The following is a 20,722-nucleotide window of genomic DNA, read 5'->3' as shown; positions in this document are numbered from 1 at the left end:
AATAATATATTATTTTTAATAATATAGAGATTAAATCGTATTAAAGTTAAAATATTTTAATTAAATTTTAAAATATTAAAAATAAAATTTAAAAAATAAAAAATATAATAAAAATTTAAACTAATAAATTAAGTCGAATCAAATCGATTTAATTTAATTTAATTTTTAATTAAAATTAATTTAATTTAATTTTTATAAATACTAAAATTTTAATTTTTAATTTATTTAATTTAATTTTAAATCAAACCAATCGAATACATCAAATGTTTTTTCTTTTCCTTCCATTTAGTAAACTAACATTTTCAAGCTGTTTGTTGCTAATTATGTAAATAAAATATAAAAATAATAAAAACGTTTTTATTTTATATATTTCAAAAATACATAAATAAGATAAAAAAAATTTAAGGATTTTAAATAAATTTATAAATATCTATTAAAAATAAATAAGAACAAAAGCCTACCAGAATATCAGGACCACTGCATGTTCCATACAGCATCCACCATTTTCTCACCTAGTAAAAAAATATTTTTAAAAAAAAGGGAAAAAAAAAGAAGAAGAAAAACAGCTCCTTTTTCTCTCTCTCTCTCTCTGGTTCATCCTATTGACTCCCTCTGCTCTCTCTCTCTCACAGAGACACCTAATGGCTTCTCTTTTCAGAGACCTCTCGTTAGGCCATTCTAAGAGAGAATCAACTCCACCGCCTATTCAACCACCGCCAACAATGCCTTCTAAACTAACAACCTCCGATCTCGAATCTCCACTCGGCCAACTCTCCTCCCAGCTCACCGATTCTGACCTGCGAGCCACCGCATACGAGATCTTTGTCGCCGTATCCCGCACCTCTGCTGGCAAGCCCCTCACCTACATCTCTAACACATCCAACTCCGATTTGTCGACTAACCATCACTCACCTCACTCGCCTAACTCACCCGCGTTGCAGCGCTCTCTCACTTCTGCCGCTGCTAGTAAAATGAAGAAGGCTTTTGGCTTGAAATCGCCAGGCTCTGGTTCTAAGAAGAGCCCCGGTTCGGGACCAGGCTCGGGCCAGGGCAAATCCAAGCGGCCTTTGACTGTTGGAGAGTTGATGAGGAGCCAAATGCGGGTTTCGGAGACTGTAGATTCAAGGATTAGGAGAGCTCTTGTGAGGGTTGCTGCTGGTCAGGTTAGCAGGATTTAGAGTCTTCATTTCGTTTAGTAATTCATGCATGTGCTATATATTTGTGCATTTATCATGATTTTGGGAATTTTTTGGTTTGGTGTTGAATATTGGTCGATCTAGTGCTGTTGTTGCGATAATGTGTTGATTTTAGTGAAACATCCATTTTTTTTCCTGAAGATTGTAGGTTGATCTGCTAAATAAGATGCGATATGTGGATCATGAATTAATGATTCGTTAGTTTGCGTTGGAGAGCATAATTCTAATAAATGCAATTCGTTACTAATTACTACTGACTAATTTCGAAAATTTGAATTTTATGGGAGCTGAATGAATCCAGAATGTTTTGTTGTCAATATGCAGCAATGCCGTTTTACGTTTGTCTTTGCTCTGTTGTTGGTTTATGCATTTGCTTTGGGAATTTTTTCATATTCTCGTTGTCTGTACTCTACATTGTTTTTTAAAAGTCTGTAGTGGTTTCATTTCATGATGTGGTTCACTTATTAACATGCTCATCACAGGTTGGAAGGCGAATTGAGTCGGTTGTTCTACCACTGGAGCTATTGCAGCAGCTTAAGCATTCAGATTTTACCGATCAACAAGAATATGAAACATGGCAGAAGAGAACTATGAAAGTTCTTGAGGCTGGACTTCTTACACATCCTCGTGTACCCCTTGAAAAGTCAAATCCTACTTCACAACGGCTGCGGCAAATTATTAATGGTGCTTTGGACAGGCCTATAGAAACTGGAAAGAACAATGAGTCGATGCAAGTTCTCCGTAGTGCTGTTATGTCTCTTGCCAGTAGATCTGATGGATCTTTCTCTGAGATTTGCCATTGGGCTGATGGGATTCCATTGAATCTCCGCCTCTATGAAATGCTTTTAGAAGCTTGCTTTGATGTTAATGATGAAACATCTATCATCGAGGAAGTTGATGAGCTTATGGAACACATAAAGAAGACTTGGACTGTCCTTGGAATGAACCAAGTCCTCCATAACGTCTGCTTTACATGGGTTTTATTCCACCGCTTTGTTGCAACTGGCCAAGTGGAAACAGACCTACTTGATGCTGCTGATGGTCAGCTGGCTGAAGTTGCTAAAGATGCAAAGACAACAAAGGATCCACAATATGCCAAAATTTTGAGTTCTACATTAAGTTCTATATTGGGTTGGGCAGAGAAAAGGCTTCTTGCATATCATGACACGTTTGATAATGGAAATATTGAGACCATGCAGAGTATTGTTTCTCTTGGGGTGTCTGCAGCCAAGATTTTGGTTGAGGATATATCTAATGAGTATCGCAGAAAACGGAAAGGAGATGTTGATGTTGCTCGAAGTAGGATTGACACCTACATCAGGTCCTCACTGCGCACAGTTTTTGCTCAGGCAAGTCTTTCCTATCAACATGATAATCTAATAGTTGACTTTTGACATGAACTATTGTCAGAAGCACTAGCATCTATAACATGAAAGCACCTACCACTTTATGCATGTAGATTGGGACTGAGAATACAGTGTGTGTTAAATTATTTGGGCACTTGGTCCAGACATCAATGTTACTTGATGTTTGAAGAAATGAGATATCAGTTGGAGCATTGTGGTTTCATTTTGTCTTTTTATCTTATTTTTCAGCCCCTGCGCCTGCAGCATGAGGTGTAATTTTAGAAGAAAAAAATCAATAAAATGAACACATATATATAAAAATCCAAACTCGTATGATCTGCCAATTTTTAGGAGAGATTTTTTTTGAGGCTGTGGAAGTTTTGTCATTTTCAAATATGCTTCATTTAATTTTTTTCATTTCTGCTGGTGGGCATCTGAGCTATCAGGATGTCATCCTACTGCAACATTTCAAAAACTCACCTCAAGGTTGAACAAGTGAGAAAACTGAGACTTTAGTAGATTGATGGATTTATTTAGTACACTACGGCCCAGTCTTGACTCTGACGAGCTGCATCCTTCCTTGGTCAACCTAAGTCCCTAACATACCTCCAATTCACTCATTTACAATAACCATTATGTGAATGCATATGTACACATGCCACATACACATGCAAAGTGGTTGGGGGGGGGGGGTTGGAATCAACCACTGAAACTGTACCTATTTCTTTTGTATTTTGTTGTCGGCTATTATTATTGTTTCCCTTGTTGTGAAATAGAGAATGGAGAAAGCAGACTCAAGCAGAAGAGCATCCAAAAATCAGTCTAATCCTCTTCCTGTTCTGGCAATCCTTGCGAAGGATGTTGGTGAACTGGCACTTAATGAGAAGCGAGTATTTAGTCCAATACTTAAGAGATGGCACCCTTTTGCAGCAGGTGTGGCTGTGGCCACACTGCATGCTTGCTATGGAAATGAGCTAAAACAGTTCATATCCGGCATAACAGAATTAACACCAGATGCTGTACAAGTGCTGAGAGCTGCAGATAAACTGGAGAAAGATCTTGTGCAAATTGCTGTAGAAGATTCAGTGGATAGTGATGATGGTGGAAAGGCAATAATCCGTGAAATGCCTCCATATGAAGCTGAAGCTGCAATTGCCAATCTGGTAAAAGCATGGATCAAAGCAAGACTAGATAGACTCAAGGAATGGGTTGACAGAAATTTGCAACAAGAGGTATTCACCTTCTATTCATTTTTGGGTTGGTTTTTCCTTCTGATAGATTGCTGTTTCATTTGCCTTGGTCAATAATTTTATTGTTTTGTTAGGTTTATTCTTGAACTTGATATTGACTACTGATATTATTATCATTACTAGTAGCTAGCTTATAATGTTATTATGTTTATCTCATGAAAGTCAAAAGCAGAGCAAATGTTTGTTTCTAAACTGACTGAACTGAAAAAGTGATGTGCAATTTATAATAACTGATATTAAGAAACTAATCGAACAAGCCAAACTGACACAAGTCGGTTCGGTCTGGTCGATCGGTTATTTCAATTTGCATTGAATCGTTGTTCTCAAATCTCAGTTTTGCAGCGTCCTTAGTATTCATGCCGACATTCATACCTAATCAGTTCTCAACGGGTTTTCATGCAAACATTCATACTAAGAAATCCGAATCTGTATTCTCAAAGAAACCTGAACTGGTATCAACGTGTGTTATGGAAACATTCATACCCAATTAATCGATTGTTTCCATACCCAATTAATTGATAATGAAAAAACAGAGCCAGTATGGCAATATCACATCACAGGCTGTACAAATTTTCTCAGAACCAACAACAAATCTTCTCATTGATAAATAACACAATGACACAGGTAGTACAAACCTAACAAATAAACCCAATTTATCCACCCAAGTGATCTATAACAAAAAAATCTGGTCAAAAAATCTAAATAAACAATCTCCCAACTATGCCAAATATGAAAAGCTCTGTTCATCTGATGAACTTGCACTGGTTGCTCTTGGTGGGTGGGAGATGCAGCTGGGGGATGATTGGGACCTGAGAGTGGGGAACATGGGGATGATTGCTCTTGGTCATCACATGAACGTTTGTCAAGTGAGGGTTGAGGCTTTGTCGAGGGTGGTATTGAGGAGGAGGATAGTGAGAGGTGTGACTGAGAGTGGTGTTGAGGAATTGAGGCAAGGCACCAAGGATTGAGGCAAAAGAGTAACTAATTGAGAATGAGAAGGTGGTCTTCTGACTGAGAGCGAGGGGAAAATGAGGACAGGACTGGGCTTGGAAAAATGAGAGTTGGTTGTTGGGTATGTCAGTTGAGCTTGGCCCTTGGGTGTGTCGATGGTGGACCGGCACACACTTGTGGGCTTAAGAGTTAAAGTAGACTAGACCAAGTTGGGGTTTAAAATTTGGTCGGTTCGGCTATTTTTATTTTTTTTACTGAACTCGAAGAAAAGGGAATTGATTCGGTTCAATTTTTTGGTTATAACAGAAAACTGCTCAACCTTAGTCAAGTCCATTATGCCATTTAGCCTGTCAAAACACAACTTCTGAAGCCTATGAATGTGGAAAGCTGAAAAACAAATGGCTGCTACATATTGATGTTGTATTTGGCTGGATGATTTAGTTGAATTCTCTTATGAAAATGGGACTTGGTTTCTACATTAAAATAGATTAATGCTAACATTTGCCCATCTTTAGTGTTTCAACTTGTTCTCTTATCTGTTAGATTTCTTCCAAGGAATCTCTAGATATTAATGGCTTAATTTTTTAGATGGTTTTCTCTTATGATTTTGTCATTTGCTTTTTGTTGGCTGACCATCTTGGTGCAATATTTGTAGGTGTGGAATCCAAAAGCGAATAAAGAAGGATTTGCTCCATCTGCTGTTGAAGTCCTGCGAATTATTGATGAAACTTTGGATGCTTATTTTCAGCTCCCAATACCGATGCATCCAGCATTGCTACCAGATTTGATGTCTGGCTTGGATAGGTGTCTTCAATATTATGCAATCAAGGCAAAATCGGGCTGTGGTAAAGTTTTGCAATGCTCAATTTATCCATGTGTTCTGATTTTTGGGTTTCTAATAGCTGTAAGCTTGATTGTAATCTGTAGGATCACGGAACACTTACATACCAACTATGCCAGCATTAACCAGATGTACAACAGGATCAAAGTTTCAAGGTGTATGGAAAAAGAAAGAAAAGTCACCAAATCCGCAGAAAAAGAATTCTCAGGTTGCAACAATAAATGGGGATAATTCTTTTGGGATACCCCAGTTGTGTGCGCGAATAAACACATTGCACCGAATCCGAACGGAGTTGGATGTTTTGGAGAAGAGGATAATAACTCATCTAAGAAACTCCGAATCAGCTCATACCGAGGACTTTTCTAATGGCTTGGCGAAGAAGTTTGAACTCACACCATCTGCTTGTGTGGAGGGAGTTCAACAACTCAGTGAGGCACTGGCTTATAAAATTGTATTTCATGATCTGAGTCATGTTCTGTGGGATGGTTTGTATGTTGGGGAGCCATCATCTTCTAGAATTGAGCCTTTTCTTCAGGAGCTTGAGCGGAACTTGATCATCATATCAGATAGCATGCATGAAAGAGTTAGAACTAGGGTTGTTACTGACCTAATGAGAGCTTCTTTTGATGGATTCTTGCTTGTTTTGCTTGCTGGAGGCCCGTCCCGTGCTTTCACCCGTCAAGATTCTGAAATAATAGAGGATGATTTTAAATCCCTTAAAGATCTATTTTATGCCAATGGGGATGGCTTGCCTACTGAGTTGATAGATAAGTTTTCTGTTACAGTAAGAGGCATTCTTCCCCTTTATCGAACTGATACGGAGAGTCTCATCGAGCGATTCAGACGTGTAACATTGGAGGCATATGGTTCTTCTGCCAGGTCTAGACTTCCATTACCTCCAACTTCAGGAGAGTGGAATCCTACTGAGCCAAACACACTCCTTCGAGTGTTGTGTTACCGGAATGATGAAGCAGCTACAAAGTTCCTGAAGAAAACCTATAATTTGCCTAAGAAACTGTAAACAAATTTGAGGAGCTGTGCATGCTACTGAGGCTAGCCTCTTCTTTCATCGGAAACTGCACATGCAAAACAGTATGCTACTATAGTTGTATTTAGCAATGATGATCCAGACAAGTTTGTCCCCGTCATAGTTGGGCAAGCTGGTTGATGCCTCAGGTAATTAGCAGTGAATTTGTATAGTACATAACAAGTGTTTTGGCTAAGTATTGCTTTTCAACAGGATCCAGAATTGGAAGCTTTACTTGAAGGATGTAGGTGGAGATCCAGTATTATTTATTCATTTTTTTTTTTTTTTGAAGTTTACTTGATTCCTATCTATACCTCTCTCTATTCTCTACCTATATTATTTAATATTACCTTCTCAGGTTCTTTGTCCCCTATTTTTTAAATTCCTTTATATTGGGATGTATTTCTATATAGTATAGCCACATTGTGTCCATTACAGTGCTGATACATTATTTTGTTACCTTGTATCATAAGGCTGGCTTTTGTTGATTGCAATTGATATTATCATGTTTGTTTATTTCACGAATTGAACTTATTATATGTACGTTAGAGGTAATTTATGTCATTTATGACTTGTTAGACATGTAAAAACAGTTTTATTTTGTGTGATTTGTCTTCTATCTTATCTACTACTAATCTAGTAGAAGTTTGAAATGATTAAGCATTTTGGATTTGCATAACCAATTTTTAATGTGCAATGAAATGGATCATGAACTGATGCTTAATTTATATTTTTGTTGAAGAATTCCGAGGGTGTTACAGCAAATTGTTTTATCACAACAAGTCTCATATGAGTTATCATAATTAATTTGTACATTAATAATTTTTTCATTTTTGGCTGAAAAAGGAGAGTAGTTTTTGGTGAGAAATTTGAAACTGTCAAGCGTCTATTTTTGCAGTTCTTCTGTCCACACCTCAACTGAAAGGTTGGATTCTACGGATTTCTCTTTGCCTAATCTTTAAGTAAAGACTAACTTCACGCAATTCCAGTTTCCAATTCCGATGTACGGAACGTTGAAAGTTGTTATATGTATATAATCAGGTTACCTAAATGATTAGAGACCACAGTTTGTTTCCTCGTATGAAGAGCTACGATTTGAAACAATTGGGACAATTTTTCGGAATCACAAGCTTCACGACGAGTTTTGAGCTGTTTAAAGTTTTATTTTTAATAAAGGTTTATTGTTTAAAAAGACTTTTATGAGTTTTTATATTTATAATTTAAAATTTTTAATTTTAAATAAAAAATTACTAACTTTTATTGTAATTATAATAATTTTTTAAATTAATTTTAATTAAATTTAAATTAATTTAATATTTTTATTTTTATCATATAAATAATTTGATTAATTAAAATTAAATTTTAATTAAATTGTGAACTCTTACGTACAGAAAATTTCTAAATTATATAATTAAAATACTTAATCTTTTCATGAGAATTTTAGATAATTAAAGATTTAAAATGTTAACTAAAATTTAATTAAATTAATCAAATTAGTAAGAGTATGAGCACTCTAACCCAAATGACACCCAGCCGCAATGAGAATTAACCCATTCATATAAATTTATTAATGCATGAGGACAAAGTTGAGTTGGTAGAAAAGGCAAAAACCTATGCCAAACCAATTGATTTCTATGTCACTAAAGATACCAAAGCAGCATAAAAAATTTGCAAATCATGTCCATATCATAGATAGAGAAAATAGCATCTACCCAATCCAAAAGAGTCGGACAACTCCTTCAGTTAAAATAGCCAAGTTCCATCCAGTATTGCACTGCAAATGGACAATGAAGAAAAGCATGACTTGCATCTTACATATCTTTGTGACAAATTGAGCATAATAGAGAAACATCAACTCCATGTGTGACTAAGTTAACATGGACAGGAAAGGCACCAACACATGAACACCATATCAGATTCTTCACCTTACTTGAAACATTTAATTTTCCAAACAAATGCTGATAGAAGGATAGTATTTGATGGAGCGGGATGCAAATAAAAGAAACTTAAATGATAATCAAATGAAAGTAAAAGAAGTTTCAAGAAATAAATTAAAATCGAATGAACAAATTGAAAGCACGTTACAGGATAAGTACGGCAAATGTTCCTCGGTTCATGATTCACATATTTATGAATAACCAAGGATTGATGCTGATTCAAGTAAAAGTTTCAGACACTGGGTTAGTGATACCATTCTGGCAATATACTTTCAATTCGATAGACAGTCTAGATGGAAAACATTCTCCAAATCCTCAAACAGGCATCTCTTGTTTCAGTAAGAGCAATTGCTAATTTTACAACAATTTCAAACCCCTCTATACTAACATCTCAAACTCAATATTAGCGACTTCTCCAAGTTGCTGCTGTTCTATAATAACATGAACTCTTTGTCAGAGGAACCGTTAGCTGTCTCGAGATTAAATAGACATGTTACCCAAGTCCCAGAATTTGCCAAATACCAATTTCACCAGGATGATAGTGGCCGTCAATGCTTGTAACCAAGGAAACACAAAGGCGAGGTTCAACCATGTCCTCAAACTTGTCACACAAAGCATATCATGACTCTTCTAGGATGGCACGGCCAAGATTTGTGGCAAGAGCTAGTCTTACAGAGCTCAAGGCCTGGGGTGGCAAGTCAGCTTCAATAAAGTCTGGACGCACCCTTGCCATAGATAACTCTTGCAGTTTATTCAACAGAAGATTTGTTTGAGACACATTCAATAAGGGTCGCTCCTGCCAGTTAAGTAGTTTCAACTGCAAGGAAAATTTTATCAAAAGTGAATACACAATCATGCATGGTTACCAAACTAGAGCAATGAAAGTTATTCTGAAATCCACAGAAACTTCGGTCATATCACAAACGCTATCTCTATAATTAGAAGGGTCTGAAAGAATATTTTGTTGTCTCTGTGCATCTAGTTGTATATATACACAACAAAAAGGACATCATTATTATTGCTGACTTCTGAGATAAAAGAGTGGCTCACTGAATCATAAAGAAGAGGCAGCCAGAACCGTTGAGGTGTAGAAGGGTTCTTCATAAGCTGCATATTCACAAGCAGAAAGTGGTCAGCAATCTAACCTTATAAGAAATATTAACAATACAGAATTTTCCCTTGCCAGCTGAAGATCCTCTATATAGAACAGGAATTCATGTCTAAGAATGCCTATACAATAATTTAATGTTTCAAGGAGTTGTAGCCTATGGCAGAAAAGTGTTAGGAATCACAAATTAGTTAAAATCATGTTACTACAGCTATTGGATAAAAGAGCTTGTCCGCTATGCATACCGACAATAATGATTCCACAGCTTGCTTAGTAGCATCTGTAGGTTTTCCATCATAAACCTGGTTAAGGGACCTCTTAAAATCCCTATACCTGTAATGCGACTAAGGTCAGAAAGGAAAGACATTGAATAGAAAACTGAAAGGAAAAAGGAAAAGAAAAAGACAATTAATTGGAAAATCTATACTTGTGCAGGAACTCAAGACCCCCAACAGGCTTAGATTCTGAGCCAAGCAATTCAATCAAACCTTCCCATTGCTGTATGGACAAGGAATCAAATCAATTTAAGAAGTTATTATAATCTTTGCAAAATAATTAAGATGGCAATTGAAAGAAACTTTGAATAGCATACTGACTACTTAATTGAATGGGCAGAAATACTAACAAAAAAAATACCTTGAAACTTTCATCAGAGATTGACTTCCCAACAGTATCAAACAACTGCTGAGCAATTCTGTTAAGACAAACTTCATCTCGAGCTTGTTGAAGCCAAAAAACTCCAGAACCTTTTCTACCATGTTTCCAATGGTATATTCCAGCAATCTAGGAATAAAAGCTAAATTATTATCATAAATACAAAGCATTTAATTTCTTGAAATCCTGAAGAGAAATTAGCTTTGTTATGCTCCTATATACAGCAAATACAAGTTCCAGGCTAATCATAAATCTGCAAGAGATTATCAAATCCATTTTTTCCTCCCGTGTCTTCTATCATTAACTAGGTATATCATGCCTTCAGTGTCAAAGATTACATGTACCTTCATGATGTTTGAGCTGACACTGTCAAGTTCATAAAGACGGCAAATCTCCAAATTCTGCAATTTTTTTTAAACGAAAACAAGTAATAAAATATCAATTCACAATGGCAATAAGGATAAAAGGCTGAAACAAAAGATAAATCAATTGCTGGTTACCTTAATCAGCAATTGATTATGTTTAACAGGCTGCCTGGACAATAAAATCTCCAACAATCCCATTCCCTGCTTCATACATGATATCAAATAAATCGGCGCAATCTGTAGACACAAAAGAATCAGGATGAGTGAAGAAGTGTCAATAAAATGAAGAATATATTGGAAAATACTAAGAGGCATTTAGTGCATCAAAATGTCAAAATAGAGATCACAAGTAGCAAATTGATTAATAGCCAGATATAACATCATCCTCAACTTTCATACCTAAGAAAATAACACTTTCTCGATGGGCAAGAGAGAACTAAATTTCAGAAATCCAGTTAGAGGCAATAAACAGAATACAATGGAGCATTAAGCACAAGGACACTTCTGTGACACTTCTTTGTGATTTAAAAACTCAATTCTTATTTTGTATTAAATCAATAAATTGCCATGGGGTTCTGTCATGATTATAGCTGCCCAAACAACAATGTAATGTCCATTTGCAATGCAGCCCCTTCTACATTAATCTGAATCACTACAAAAAATTAACAACCCAAAAAGATTGTCAATGCTCAACTCCTGAAAATAATCCCAGCACTAAACCCGATTTTGGAATTAAGTTGCTAATATAATCATGCTTCAAGTGATTTGGACTTACTTGCCAAGTCAAGATATGAGAAGATAGAACTTGGGCATGAACAAGTCGATGGAGCTCCATTACACTAATTCCCCCCAAGTTATCACGCTCCTCATGTAAAAGAACCTCTGCTTGATTGCTCCCAGCAGTCAAAAACTCCATGGCATGAGCTGTCATCCTGCAAATATGTAAGAAAATGTCACATTCCACAACGCACACACACAACAATAGACATACATCAACAACAACTAGGCCTTAATTCTAAACCAGTTGGGTCTCTTACTTTATCTCCAATATATGCTACAAGCATTCTCTGATGGATGTGATCATTCCTAATTTCATCCACTATCAGGTTACTGGACATCCTAACATCTGCATTGCTGCCATACATCTCATCTTTTGCAATGCTGTACCTTAGATACCCAGCATTCACTCTCATACAACATATCTAGCCTGACCATAGTCCTATAGAACATACTCTTTACTTTGTTATGGATCTTACTGTCGCATAATACTCATCACACTCCATTTCATCCATCTTGCATTGATTCTATGGGTTACATCATCATCTGTAACTTTATCCTTTGCTACGGGTTTCATCTCAACATATACAACACACACACACAAAAGGAGTTGCATTTCCAAGCTTCACTCGATTAGAACAAGACACTAAAGCAACTTACCAAGTGCCAAACCCTCTTGAACATTCTGCTAGTATAAGCTGCAGCATTTGAAATCCCAATTTGTTTTATCAAGGGAAAAAATAAAGTAAAAAAGGTAAATAATAGAGAAATGGCCAGGCAATGTCTGAGCCATGTAGCCTACCTCTGTATTTTCCCCAAGAATTCCAATTATAAGCTGCATCAACTTATGTGGACTGGTCATTGGTTTCAACTGAATGCATTTCTGAGCCAAGCTGTACAAGCTTTCTAAACCCTAAACCCAGGAAAGGGATCAAATGGGAGTTTCAGTTTACTAATATACAAATATTTTAAACATAGAATTAGAAACCAAGAAATCTAAGTTATAAATATTATTAGACTCAAGTAAACATGAAAATCCTTCATGTAGGCTAGTTAGGCACTTACTACGGTAAATGGTCTTATGTATAGAAGGTGAGATATATACAGCTCCATCCAATTACAAGTCACAGTTGAAAGAATACTAGCATTTCCCAGCAAGATCTGAAGCAAATTTTTCAAGCCTTCTCGAGTTTGACGGTGATCACACTGAACCCAGAATGCACTGGAATCCAGCTTAGTTACTTGTGCTCGCCATCTCTCCCATGCCTAGGTTATTGAAAGATATGGAATACAATTTTTTTTAAGAAAAGAAAAAAGATAAAGATAAAACAATTCTAGGATTTCTATGATCACTTTTTATCCAAAGATCAAAGTACCTTCATAAAATCAGGCTTGGCTTTATAGCATTCACCCAAATTTCCAGCCTCCAATTCTGGACACAGGCGTGGCATCTTTGAAATAAGAACAGCAACGGTCTCTACAAGACCATTCTCTGTCTGTTCAATGACAAACAAAAACAAACATGAAGTGAGAAAAAATGCTGTGAACATGATCACTGGATGTCAGGTGAATCCATGCCATGTAAATTTAATCAATAAGAGAGATTTCTATCAAGTTACCAACTTGCATGATTATGACAATGAACATTTTCTATTAAACCAAGACATCAGATAACCAAAGTACCAACCACAGTTTTTAATACTATCACTTCCACTAGAATGTGACACTCTACAAAATAAAGGTAAGTTGCATGGTAATAAGTGCATTATTATGTTTTTTTAACCGAGCACATCGATTCAATTTTTTGTTATATAATTCTTACCAACCTCTCTACTGCCAAGCTGATCCAGTTGATAAGATCCATGCAATCGCAACATTTTCACCTACAAGTGAAAATACAGAGTTCAATTCAAATAAAATATTCATTTCTCAACTTTTCATTATGGAAATATAATGTAACACACGATAGTCCACAACAAAGTCTAGACTCAAAACTACTTACTACAATCTGTAGCCAACCAACTGCTAAAGCCGATGATACCACCTCCCAATATTTAGAATCATCCTCAACAACCTTACAAGTCATAAAAATAAAATAAGTTTATCTGTTATACTAGCAGCTCTATCATAAACTTCAGCAAGCAATGCTCAATCCAGACCACCCAGCTGAAAGACAATTAAAATTAGTTCTCTTTTGTTTCTAATAAAAAATGGGCATGGTGCAGACAGACACCAGAATTTTAAAAAGCAGGGTTTAGTGAAACCTGCAATGTAACCAGCCGTCCTTGAAACTCCAAAAGTTTCAAATGCACAGTTGCCTGGGTATCTGATAGGAGGCTATCATAATCCTTCAACAAAGGAAAATCATATGAATAACAAAGTGATAAGAGGGTTCCAGAAAAAAATTCCCAAAAATGAGCAAACAGAAGGTATGGATGATCATTACCGCCAACCACTTGACAAGACGCTCAGGCAGCCATGCTTGGGACAGCTTGTCTGCATAAAACATCTCCATCAGATCCCATGCAGCCTTTAAACAAGTTGGTTCCTCAACCTTCTACACAAAAAAAAAAAAAAACTAGATAATTATACAGGAAACGATTTTAAACCAGAAAAAGAAACTCACTTAGTAACACATTTGAATCAGAGATTAACCTTTAAAACTTCCTTTGGGTCTTCAATCACTGGATCAGGAGATGACTTTGGATGACCAAGAAGTGAACTTATGTCCTTGCTGTACTCCATTACGTATTCCCACCTGATTTGCCACATTTTAACCATAAGAAAATATAAACTACAAATAATTATTGCATAATTAGCATCATGATCATGCGAGCTTTGCTTAAGCAACAGAAGTAATATAACAATGCAGAGCGAAATTTTTTATTACAATTTTAACAAAGAAAGGCTAAAATTGCAGTTCAATTACCATTCAAGATGATATGGGGATGGACTTAATTGCATTTTGGACAAGCTCAAAGCTGAGTTCCTGCGACTCTGAAGAAGCGCAAAAGGAGAGACGGAGCCGTACGCTATCCTCCGCCATTGCGCGTCACTAAGCTCTCCATCTCCGTTGCCGCCTAGCTTCACCTCCAAAACTTTTCCCCCAACATCGTCATCATGGTCTGATTCGACGGCCGGTGGGCGAAAAACTGAGACGCGTAGGGTGTTGCCTAGAGCCCAAGAGACAGATACACGGGAAATTGGGGGCTTTAAGCCGTGGCGGAGGGGGTACACTACGGCAACCTGAGAGTCTGGCAAAAAGGGAACCAGCGCACCGCCTATTGAATCTGACGCGCCACCTCCGCCAGATTCGGACGCGACGCCGGGCATTGCAACGAAAGAGTTAGATTGCCGGTTTTGGATTTTAGAGAAGTGTGTGGTAGGGTTTTGGAGGGGTTTCTGAAGAAAATTGGAGAAATGGAGATGGGAGTGATTGACCGCTGTCTGCTGAGTGCTACTGCCGAGTCAGGAGAGAGGTTACTTTGAGCACAGAACGCAGCGTTTCAGCTTTTCCCGCTATCAATTTGTTATCCAAAATTCCTTCCCTTTTAGTAAGGCAAAATGTTCATTTAGCCCCTAAACTTATATCAAATGTTCATTTTAGCCTTTAAACTTTTTCAATCCAGAACACCCCCTAAACTTTTTATGAGACAAATAACCCCAAATCTATTTATATTGAATAAAGAGTGTAACATCAGTCATGTGATCTTTGCCAGCATAAGGCTACATAAGGAAATGTGGATAGATTAAATATTAGTTTATTTTCCCTGCATCTGTTCCAGTAAATCTAGCATCTGGGCAGAGGCCAAGCCCTTTCTCCATTCCCCACGACCACACATCCCCAGCTGATGAAACAACACCACAGTGTCCGAGATTGTCAATTGCTAGAGACATCATCCCTTTATTTTCATACCTTTAATGGTGCTTCTCTCTTTGTTTCCGACTCATTCGTTACAGAATCAAAAGAGGCCAACCCAAGAAATTACCTGATCCATCATGCGAGGCACCACAGCTATCTCTCCATTCACTCCGAGTTGGCCATCCATACAAAGGTTAAAGGATGCAGGGAATACAAAGACGTTAACGAGCACAAAAAAGACAAAATTCCTACATGCATGAAATAACTAAAATGTACCCTAGAATGCAGGATTCAGGTGTTAAAGGGTTTTCATTACACTTATTTCTTTAATCTAATACACTTTTTGATATTTAGAGCATTAAAAAAAATCAATAAAAAATATTTTTTTAATAAAAATTAAATTATTTTCTATATTTTAAGAATATAATTAACAACGTTATATATAAATTTATTAATATATTTTTTAAAATTAAAATTAAATAATAAAAAAATATGTTTTTGTTTTTTTAAATTCAATCAACTTATTTTCCGGGGATAGGGAGAGGGAGCCATAGCTTTGCACGCAACTCATCAATTTGGGCCACTGGTTAAAATGAGTGACGCATACTAATTGATGACCCAAATTATATAATAAGACTATGAAAATCTTTGTTCTAATTTATTTATTTTGGTTTAATTAATTACAGATTCAAATATTAAAATTTCATCTCATAATTTCAATTAGCATATGGAAAAAAAAAAAAAAAAACAAGGAGCAGTTACCTGGAGTAAGAAACAACCAAATTTTATTGAATTATGCCGATTAAGAACATAAATTAAGATAGACAGTTAGAGTGGAAAATTTTTTAAGAATTTAATTTAATTAATTTTTTAATAAATTTTTTATTTAAAATTAATAAATTTAATTCTTTTTAACTTAAATATTTTTATTTAAAAAAAATAAAATTTTAAATAATTTTTTTAAAAAATTCATTTTAATTTTTTTAAAATAAATAATACCAAATAAGTAGTTAATAGTAATAGTTGGACCTGGGACTTTTAATATTTGAATCTGTAATTAATTTGAATCTGTAATTTACTTTATTTTTTAGTAATTAAATTGCTTTATTTATTTTAAAGAAGTAAATTTTTTAAATTTATAAAAAATTTAAAAGAAATGGCAGCCAAACAAATTTAATATGTCAATTTTATAAAAATTTTATAAAAATTTAATTTTTTTTAAATTAATTTAACTCCAATCAAATAAAGTCTTATTAAGGATAATTTTTGCCAAAACTTGATTTACAATGGATTACAAAAATATGAATCCATTTATTTTTATTTAAGTGTTATTATAATTACTGTTTTGTCTATATAAACTGAGTTGAGAGAAATATTTTTCTTTTATACACAATATACATGAAATTTGATATTATTTTATATTTTTTTATTTTGTAAGAAGTGAAATAAGGGTAATTATTATATAGACTAGACGAGTTGAATCATTCGTATTAATGAAAATTAAAATCTAACGAAAAGTAAATCTAACTTATTTTATACATTAATCCAATTATTTTTCTTCAAATTACTCTATGCTTCAATTATTTACAAATCAAATCAATGAAATCATCCCATAATTTACAATTCCAAATCATATCAATCAGATCAGAATGGAATCATTCAGTCTAGCCAGCACAGAGACTTCCACTCTGGGCCGTATCATCCTCGCTAACATAAGCTGCCAAATTCAGATACCTTTCCTGATCGCTCAGATCTCTCCACCTGGCTCGACAAATCACACAGCTACCTCCTCTTCTTCCCCTACTTCTCCTCCACTTAATCAAGCAATTTTCATGAACAACATTCTTGCATGTTCCACAAGCCACCACTCTCTCTTCCTTCTCCATCTCATCAAGACAAATTGGACACGTCGTTCCCTCTTCAATCTCCACATGAGGCCTCAACCCACCTTGCCTTCCCTGAAAGAAAAGCTGATGAAACCTCTGACGGACGCTGGCACTCGCTAGTGAATCACACAGTGACGGCTTGCTAAGTAGGCGGCTGAGCCTACATGGCCGCAGAGTTTTCCTCCGGAGACAAGCATCGTCAAGAGAGACACCCAGTACGCGAATAAGAACGAAGAGGATGTGCTTGCATGGTGTTCTACGGTCAGGGCAAGTGCAAGAAGGGGTGGTGGTTAAAGTAACGGTGTAAACATTACCTGTGGCACCTAAGATAAAGAAGTTGGATTCTGAACGGTGGAGGAGACGGAGGTGGTGATGGAGGGCACGGAATATTCGATCAGCCAGGGGTTGGGTAGGCCTGAAGTGGAATTGGGGACGGTGGTCGGGAGAGGAAGAGGCGACGGATTCCATGAATGCTGGAGAGGGAATAAGGGAAATGAAGCTGGTGGACGATGGAGGGGATATTTGATAAGGAGAAGGAAATTGTATAGGACGTGTACGTAAAGGGTTTTGTGAAGGAATTGTGGAATATTCTTTCTCCAGTTACGTGGGGCAAGTGAAGGATAGCGGCTGTGGAAGAAAGCGTAAGGTAGGGACGAGGGAAAACTGTTTTCTTTCCTTCTTTTGTTTTGTTTGGTTGAATCTTGGAAGGAAAAGCTACGGTAGAAAAAGCAAAATTTTAGACCATGACTTTTGTCAACGGTGGTAGCGAGGCAAAAAAGACCAAAAGAAAGAGAATAAAAACGACGTCGGTTTTGTTTTTTCAAAATGATGCGTTTGACGAGTGGCACTCTCATCCTTTACGTAATAAAATGATGCGGTCAATCATTAGTTTCTTTTTTTTTTTTCGTTTACTTTCCGTTTATTTTATAAAAAAATATTTGTAAAAAAATTATTTTTCATATGTTTTAATGTTTAAAATAAAAAATATTTTTTAATTAAAGTAAAAAATAAATTATTTGTAAAAAATATAGAAAAAAATTATTTTTTATATTTTAAAATTTTTATTAAAATTTTTATATATAAATTTATTAATAAATTATATTTTTTAAATTAAATTTAAATAATAAAAAATAAATTATCCCATTAAATAATATTTTTTATAAAAATATTTTTTACGAAAAATGTTTTAAATATAAATTATTTTCCAAAACCTACATAACAAAATATAATTTGATTTATTTAATCTTTTATCAAAGCCTTCATACCACGAGATAATGAATATCCGACACTTTATGGGTTAAAGTTTTGAGGCACACATTGAAAGGTAGAATCGAAAGCAAGAACATCCAAAACACCATTTCATCTTATGTAATTAGGAGTAATAATATTCATTAAGATTTAAAAAGAGTATGTGGCCCAATAAGTTACAGAAGCGTCAATAAGCCCAAAGCTCCCCTTGAGGTTGGCTCTTTGCCCACTCATGTCGCTTCGCATGCTGGTTCTTTTGGTGGCTACTGCGATATTTATCGTATCGTATTTAATGTCTACTGTCAAAACTATCTTTATAAAGGTCCATTGTCTTCTCCAAGCATTCCTTTTATATTTTTTTCTGCAACTTTTTAAGATAAATTCACTCCGTCAACTCCCTTCTTACTTTTGTTAAGGTCTCCTCCAGTTTCATGATAACTTCATCGTCCCTTTAATTATGGATAGAAATATTTTCTCTACCTCTAGCGAGGCCTTTATTTATTATTTCTTTTCGGACGGCCGCATTCGAGCGCCAGACCCCATTGTCCCATTGAGGGAAACCTCCAAGAACGAGGGTGGCTCCCTTAGTGATATTCTGTCCATATTTTCGAACAGTGACGTGGATCATTTGCATGACACCTATCACATCCCTCAAAATTCTTTTCGGATTTTCACTCATTCTCCCCGTATTCATGCTAACAACTTGATTCTTACTGGTAACACTATCATAGTCTTCGAGGAGCAATTGAAAGCGGGTCAATGTTTTCCTTTAGACCCTTTCTTTATGGAGGTCTTTCAATTTTACAAGCTTTCTATCGCTTAGCTCCATCCTAACAGTTGGAGGGTCTTAGTGGCTTTTCAATTTGTGTGTTTTAATAATCACATTGAACCTAGTGTAGCACTTTTCTCACAGTTTTATCAATTGGATACTCGTAAGAATGAGAAATTCTGATATTTTAGCATTCGAAAATATTTAACATTTTTTACTGAATGCCTTCTTCTTTAAAACGATGGAAAAGTAAGTTTTTTGTCTTTGTCATCATACTCCAGGGGGTTTTGGGCGCCTTCAAGCTAGCTGGCACTATTAAGTAGAGCTAAAGAAAGATGGGGTCCATCCGATGAGAGAGAAGGACGAGACTTTAGCCTCCCTTATGGCATTGGCTAAATACTTATGAAAGATCGACATTACCCAGGCGGTGAGGAATGTTGTTCTATCTTAGCAGAGTCATTTGCCAGCAGGCTAGGCCTGTGTTACTCACCCGCTCGGCGCACCCTTGCCTCAAGATCGGAATACTTCTTTTTCCATTATTTTTATTCTCCAAACTGACTATCTTACTTTTCCTCTTTTTTGCATATATAACCGGATCAAGCAGATTCATCGAGGCGGTATGTGTTGCTCGAAAGGGCAAAGCTGTTACTACTGAGGCTACCAACCCTCCTGCTAAGCGTGTTCGCCCTTCGAAGGACGTGATTGTAGTTCCCCATCTTTCTTCCCAACCTTTGGCCGAGGAATTGTTGCCTTCACAACCTGAGTCTTTGCTTTCTAGTGCCTCTACTTTTGCCTCAGCCCCTATGCCTCCTACTGATGTTGTTCTTCTTCTACCCCTGTGAATACTGGGGTCGAGTCTTCCTGACCTACAGGTATCCAGCGTTTGGCCTTGGTGCTAAATAAGACACCTTCTCTCCTTGAGGATCCTTCTTTAGGCCTCCTACTTATCAAGAGTGCTTTGAGACCCATAGACTGCCGTCACTTGAACGAGAGTGAGATGGATGAGTTGTTTGTTAGTACTATTCATTATGCGTTGGAGAGTGCCTTTTGCGCCTTTGTGGTTAAGGAGCATTTTAGAGCCTTAAGATGAAATTTTGGCGCAAATGAGACGCATAGGGAGCTTCTGGCCGAGGAATGCTCAAACTTGAAGGGCCGAGTCACCGAGGTTGAAGGTAAGATGAAGTAGACCCTATTGTTAGTGTATTTGCCCTAGGCCATTATCTTGGATCTTTTTGTATGTCATTTTGGTTATTAATAAAAGAGGTTTTTACTATCATTATTATTTGTTTGCATGTTTGTAACAGCTCAGACGTGATCCCCGGCACTGGCCCGTGAACAGCTCTTAACATCCCTTCACCCTCACGGGTTCCAGGCAGGATTTGTCCCCTTGGGTTCACGCTACGCGTCCTTCCCCAAGTGGATTTGGCCCAAATTTCCTTTTTGGAAATTAGGTCGCCTCCCCCACTACTCGAACCCTTGACCTCCCACTTTAAGGGCTATTCCCT

General features: G+C 36.3%; 3 protein-coding genes across 5 annotated transcripts; 1 reads left to right on the top strand and 2 right to left on the bottom strand.

Moving 5' to 3' along the window:
* Positions 1 to 561: 561 nt before the first annotated feature.
* Positions 562 to 7,105, top strand: LOC110603580 (protein unc-13 homolog). 2 transcript variants are annotated; one of them, XR_002486151.2, is made up of 6 exons: positions 562 to 1,163; positions 1,679 to 2,545; positions 3,319 to 3,774; positions 5,399 to 5,588; positions 5,671 to 6,760; positions 6,825 to 7,105. XR_002486151.2 is itself a non-coding variant. In XM_021741339.2 (5 exons), the coding sequence occupies exons 1-5, from the start codon at positions 642 to 644 to the stop codon at positions 6,603 to 6,605; spliced, it is 2,970 nt and encodes a 989-aa protein (XP_021597031.1). In that variant the 5' UTR covers positions 562 to 641; the 3' UTR covers positions 6,606 to 7,105. The 2 variants fall into 2 exon arrangements, 1 of the variants encoding a protein (XP_021597031.1); XM_021741339.2 differs by having other exon boundaries at positions 5,671 to 7,105.
* A 1,530-nt stretch (positions 7,106 to 8,635) lies between these two features.
* LOC110603901 (nuclear pore complex protein NUP85) lies at positions 8,636 to 14,971 on the bottom strand. 2 transcript variants are annotated; one of them, XM_021741901.2, is made up of 18 exons: positions 14,382 to 14,971; positions 14,108 to 14,210; positions 13,899 to 14,009; positions 13,717 to 13,800; positions 13,455 to 13,526; positions 13,279 to 13,335; positions 12,829 to 12,948; positions 12,518 to 12,718; positions 12,255 to 12,365; positions 12,113 to 12,150; positions 11,451 to 11,607; positions 10,811 to 10,912; positions 10,655 to 10,711; positions 10,293 to 10,439; positions 10,084 to 10,154; positions 9,902 to 9,989; positions 9,599 to 9,655; positions 8,636 to 9,365 (listed from the first exon to the last, which is right to left on the bottom strand). In XM_021741901.2, exons 1-18 carry the CDS (start codon positions 14,783 to 14,785, stop codon positions 9,168 to 9,170), a joined length of 2,178 nt encoding a protein of 725 aa, XP_021597593.1. In that variant the 5' UTR covers positions 14,786 to 14,971; the 3' UTR covers positions 8,636 to 9,167. The 2 variants fall into 2 exon arrangements, with proteins under 2 accessions (XP_021597593.1, XP_021597594.1); XM_021741902.2 differs by having other exon boundaries at positions 13,899 to 14,006.
* Positions 14,972 to 16,824: 1,853 nt separating this feature from the next.
* On the bottom strand, positions 16,825 to 18,011 carry LOC110604122 (mitogen-activated protein kinase kinase kinase 1). Its single transcript, XM_021742232.2, has one exon. It carries the CDS (start codon positions 17,666 to 17,668, stop codon positions 16,979 to 16,981), a length of 690 nt encoding a protein of 229 aa, XP_021597924.1. The 5' UTR covers positions 17,669 to 18,011; the 3' UTR covers positions 16,825 to 16,978.
* Positions 18,012 to 20,722: the final 2,711 nt, after the last annotated feature.

This window comes from Manihot esculenta, chromosome 16, assembly GCF_001659605.2.
Source record: "Manihot esculenta cultivar AM560-2 chromosome 16, M.esculenta_v8, whole genome shotgun sequence".
NCBI classification, from domain to species: domain Eukaryota; kingdom Viridiplantae; phylum Streptophyta; class Magnoliopsida; order Malpighiales; family Euphorbiaceae; genus Manihot; species Manihot esculenta.
This window is presented reverse-complemented; position numbering and strand designations above follow the sequence as displayed.

Excerpts from the sequence above, each read along its gene's own strand:
- LOC110603580 (XM_021741339.2), top strand. The coding sequence starts at position 642 with ATGGCTTCTCTTTTCAGAGACCTCTCGTTAGGCCATTCTAAGAGAGAA. Across the intron at positions 3,775-5,398 it reads ACAGAAATTTGCAACAAGAG|GTGTGGAATCCAAAAGCGAA; the intron begins GTATTCACCTTC and ends CAATATTTGTAG. Across the intron at positions 5,589-5,670 it reads CAAGGCAAAATCGGGCTGTG|GATCACGGAACACTTACATA; the intron begins GTAAAGTTTTGC and ends TGTAATCTGTAG.
- LOC110603901 (XM_021741901.2), bottom strand. The coding sequence starts at position 14,785 with ATGCCCGGCGTCGCGTCCGAATCTGGCGGAGGTGGCGCGTCAGATTCA. Across the intron at positions 11,608-12,112 it reads TCAAGAGGGTTTGGCACTTG|GATGACAGCTCATGCCATGG; the intron begins GTAAGTTGCTTT and ends ACATATTTGCAG. Across the intron at positions 10,155-10,292 it reads TCTCTGATGAAAGTTTCAAG|CAATGGGAAGGTTTGATTGA; the intron begins GTATTTTTTTTG and ends TTGTCCATACAG.
- LOC110604122 (XM_021742232.2), bottom strand. The coding sequence starts at position 17,668 with ATGGAATCCGTCGCCTCTTCCTCTCCCGACCACCGTCCCCAATTCCAC.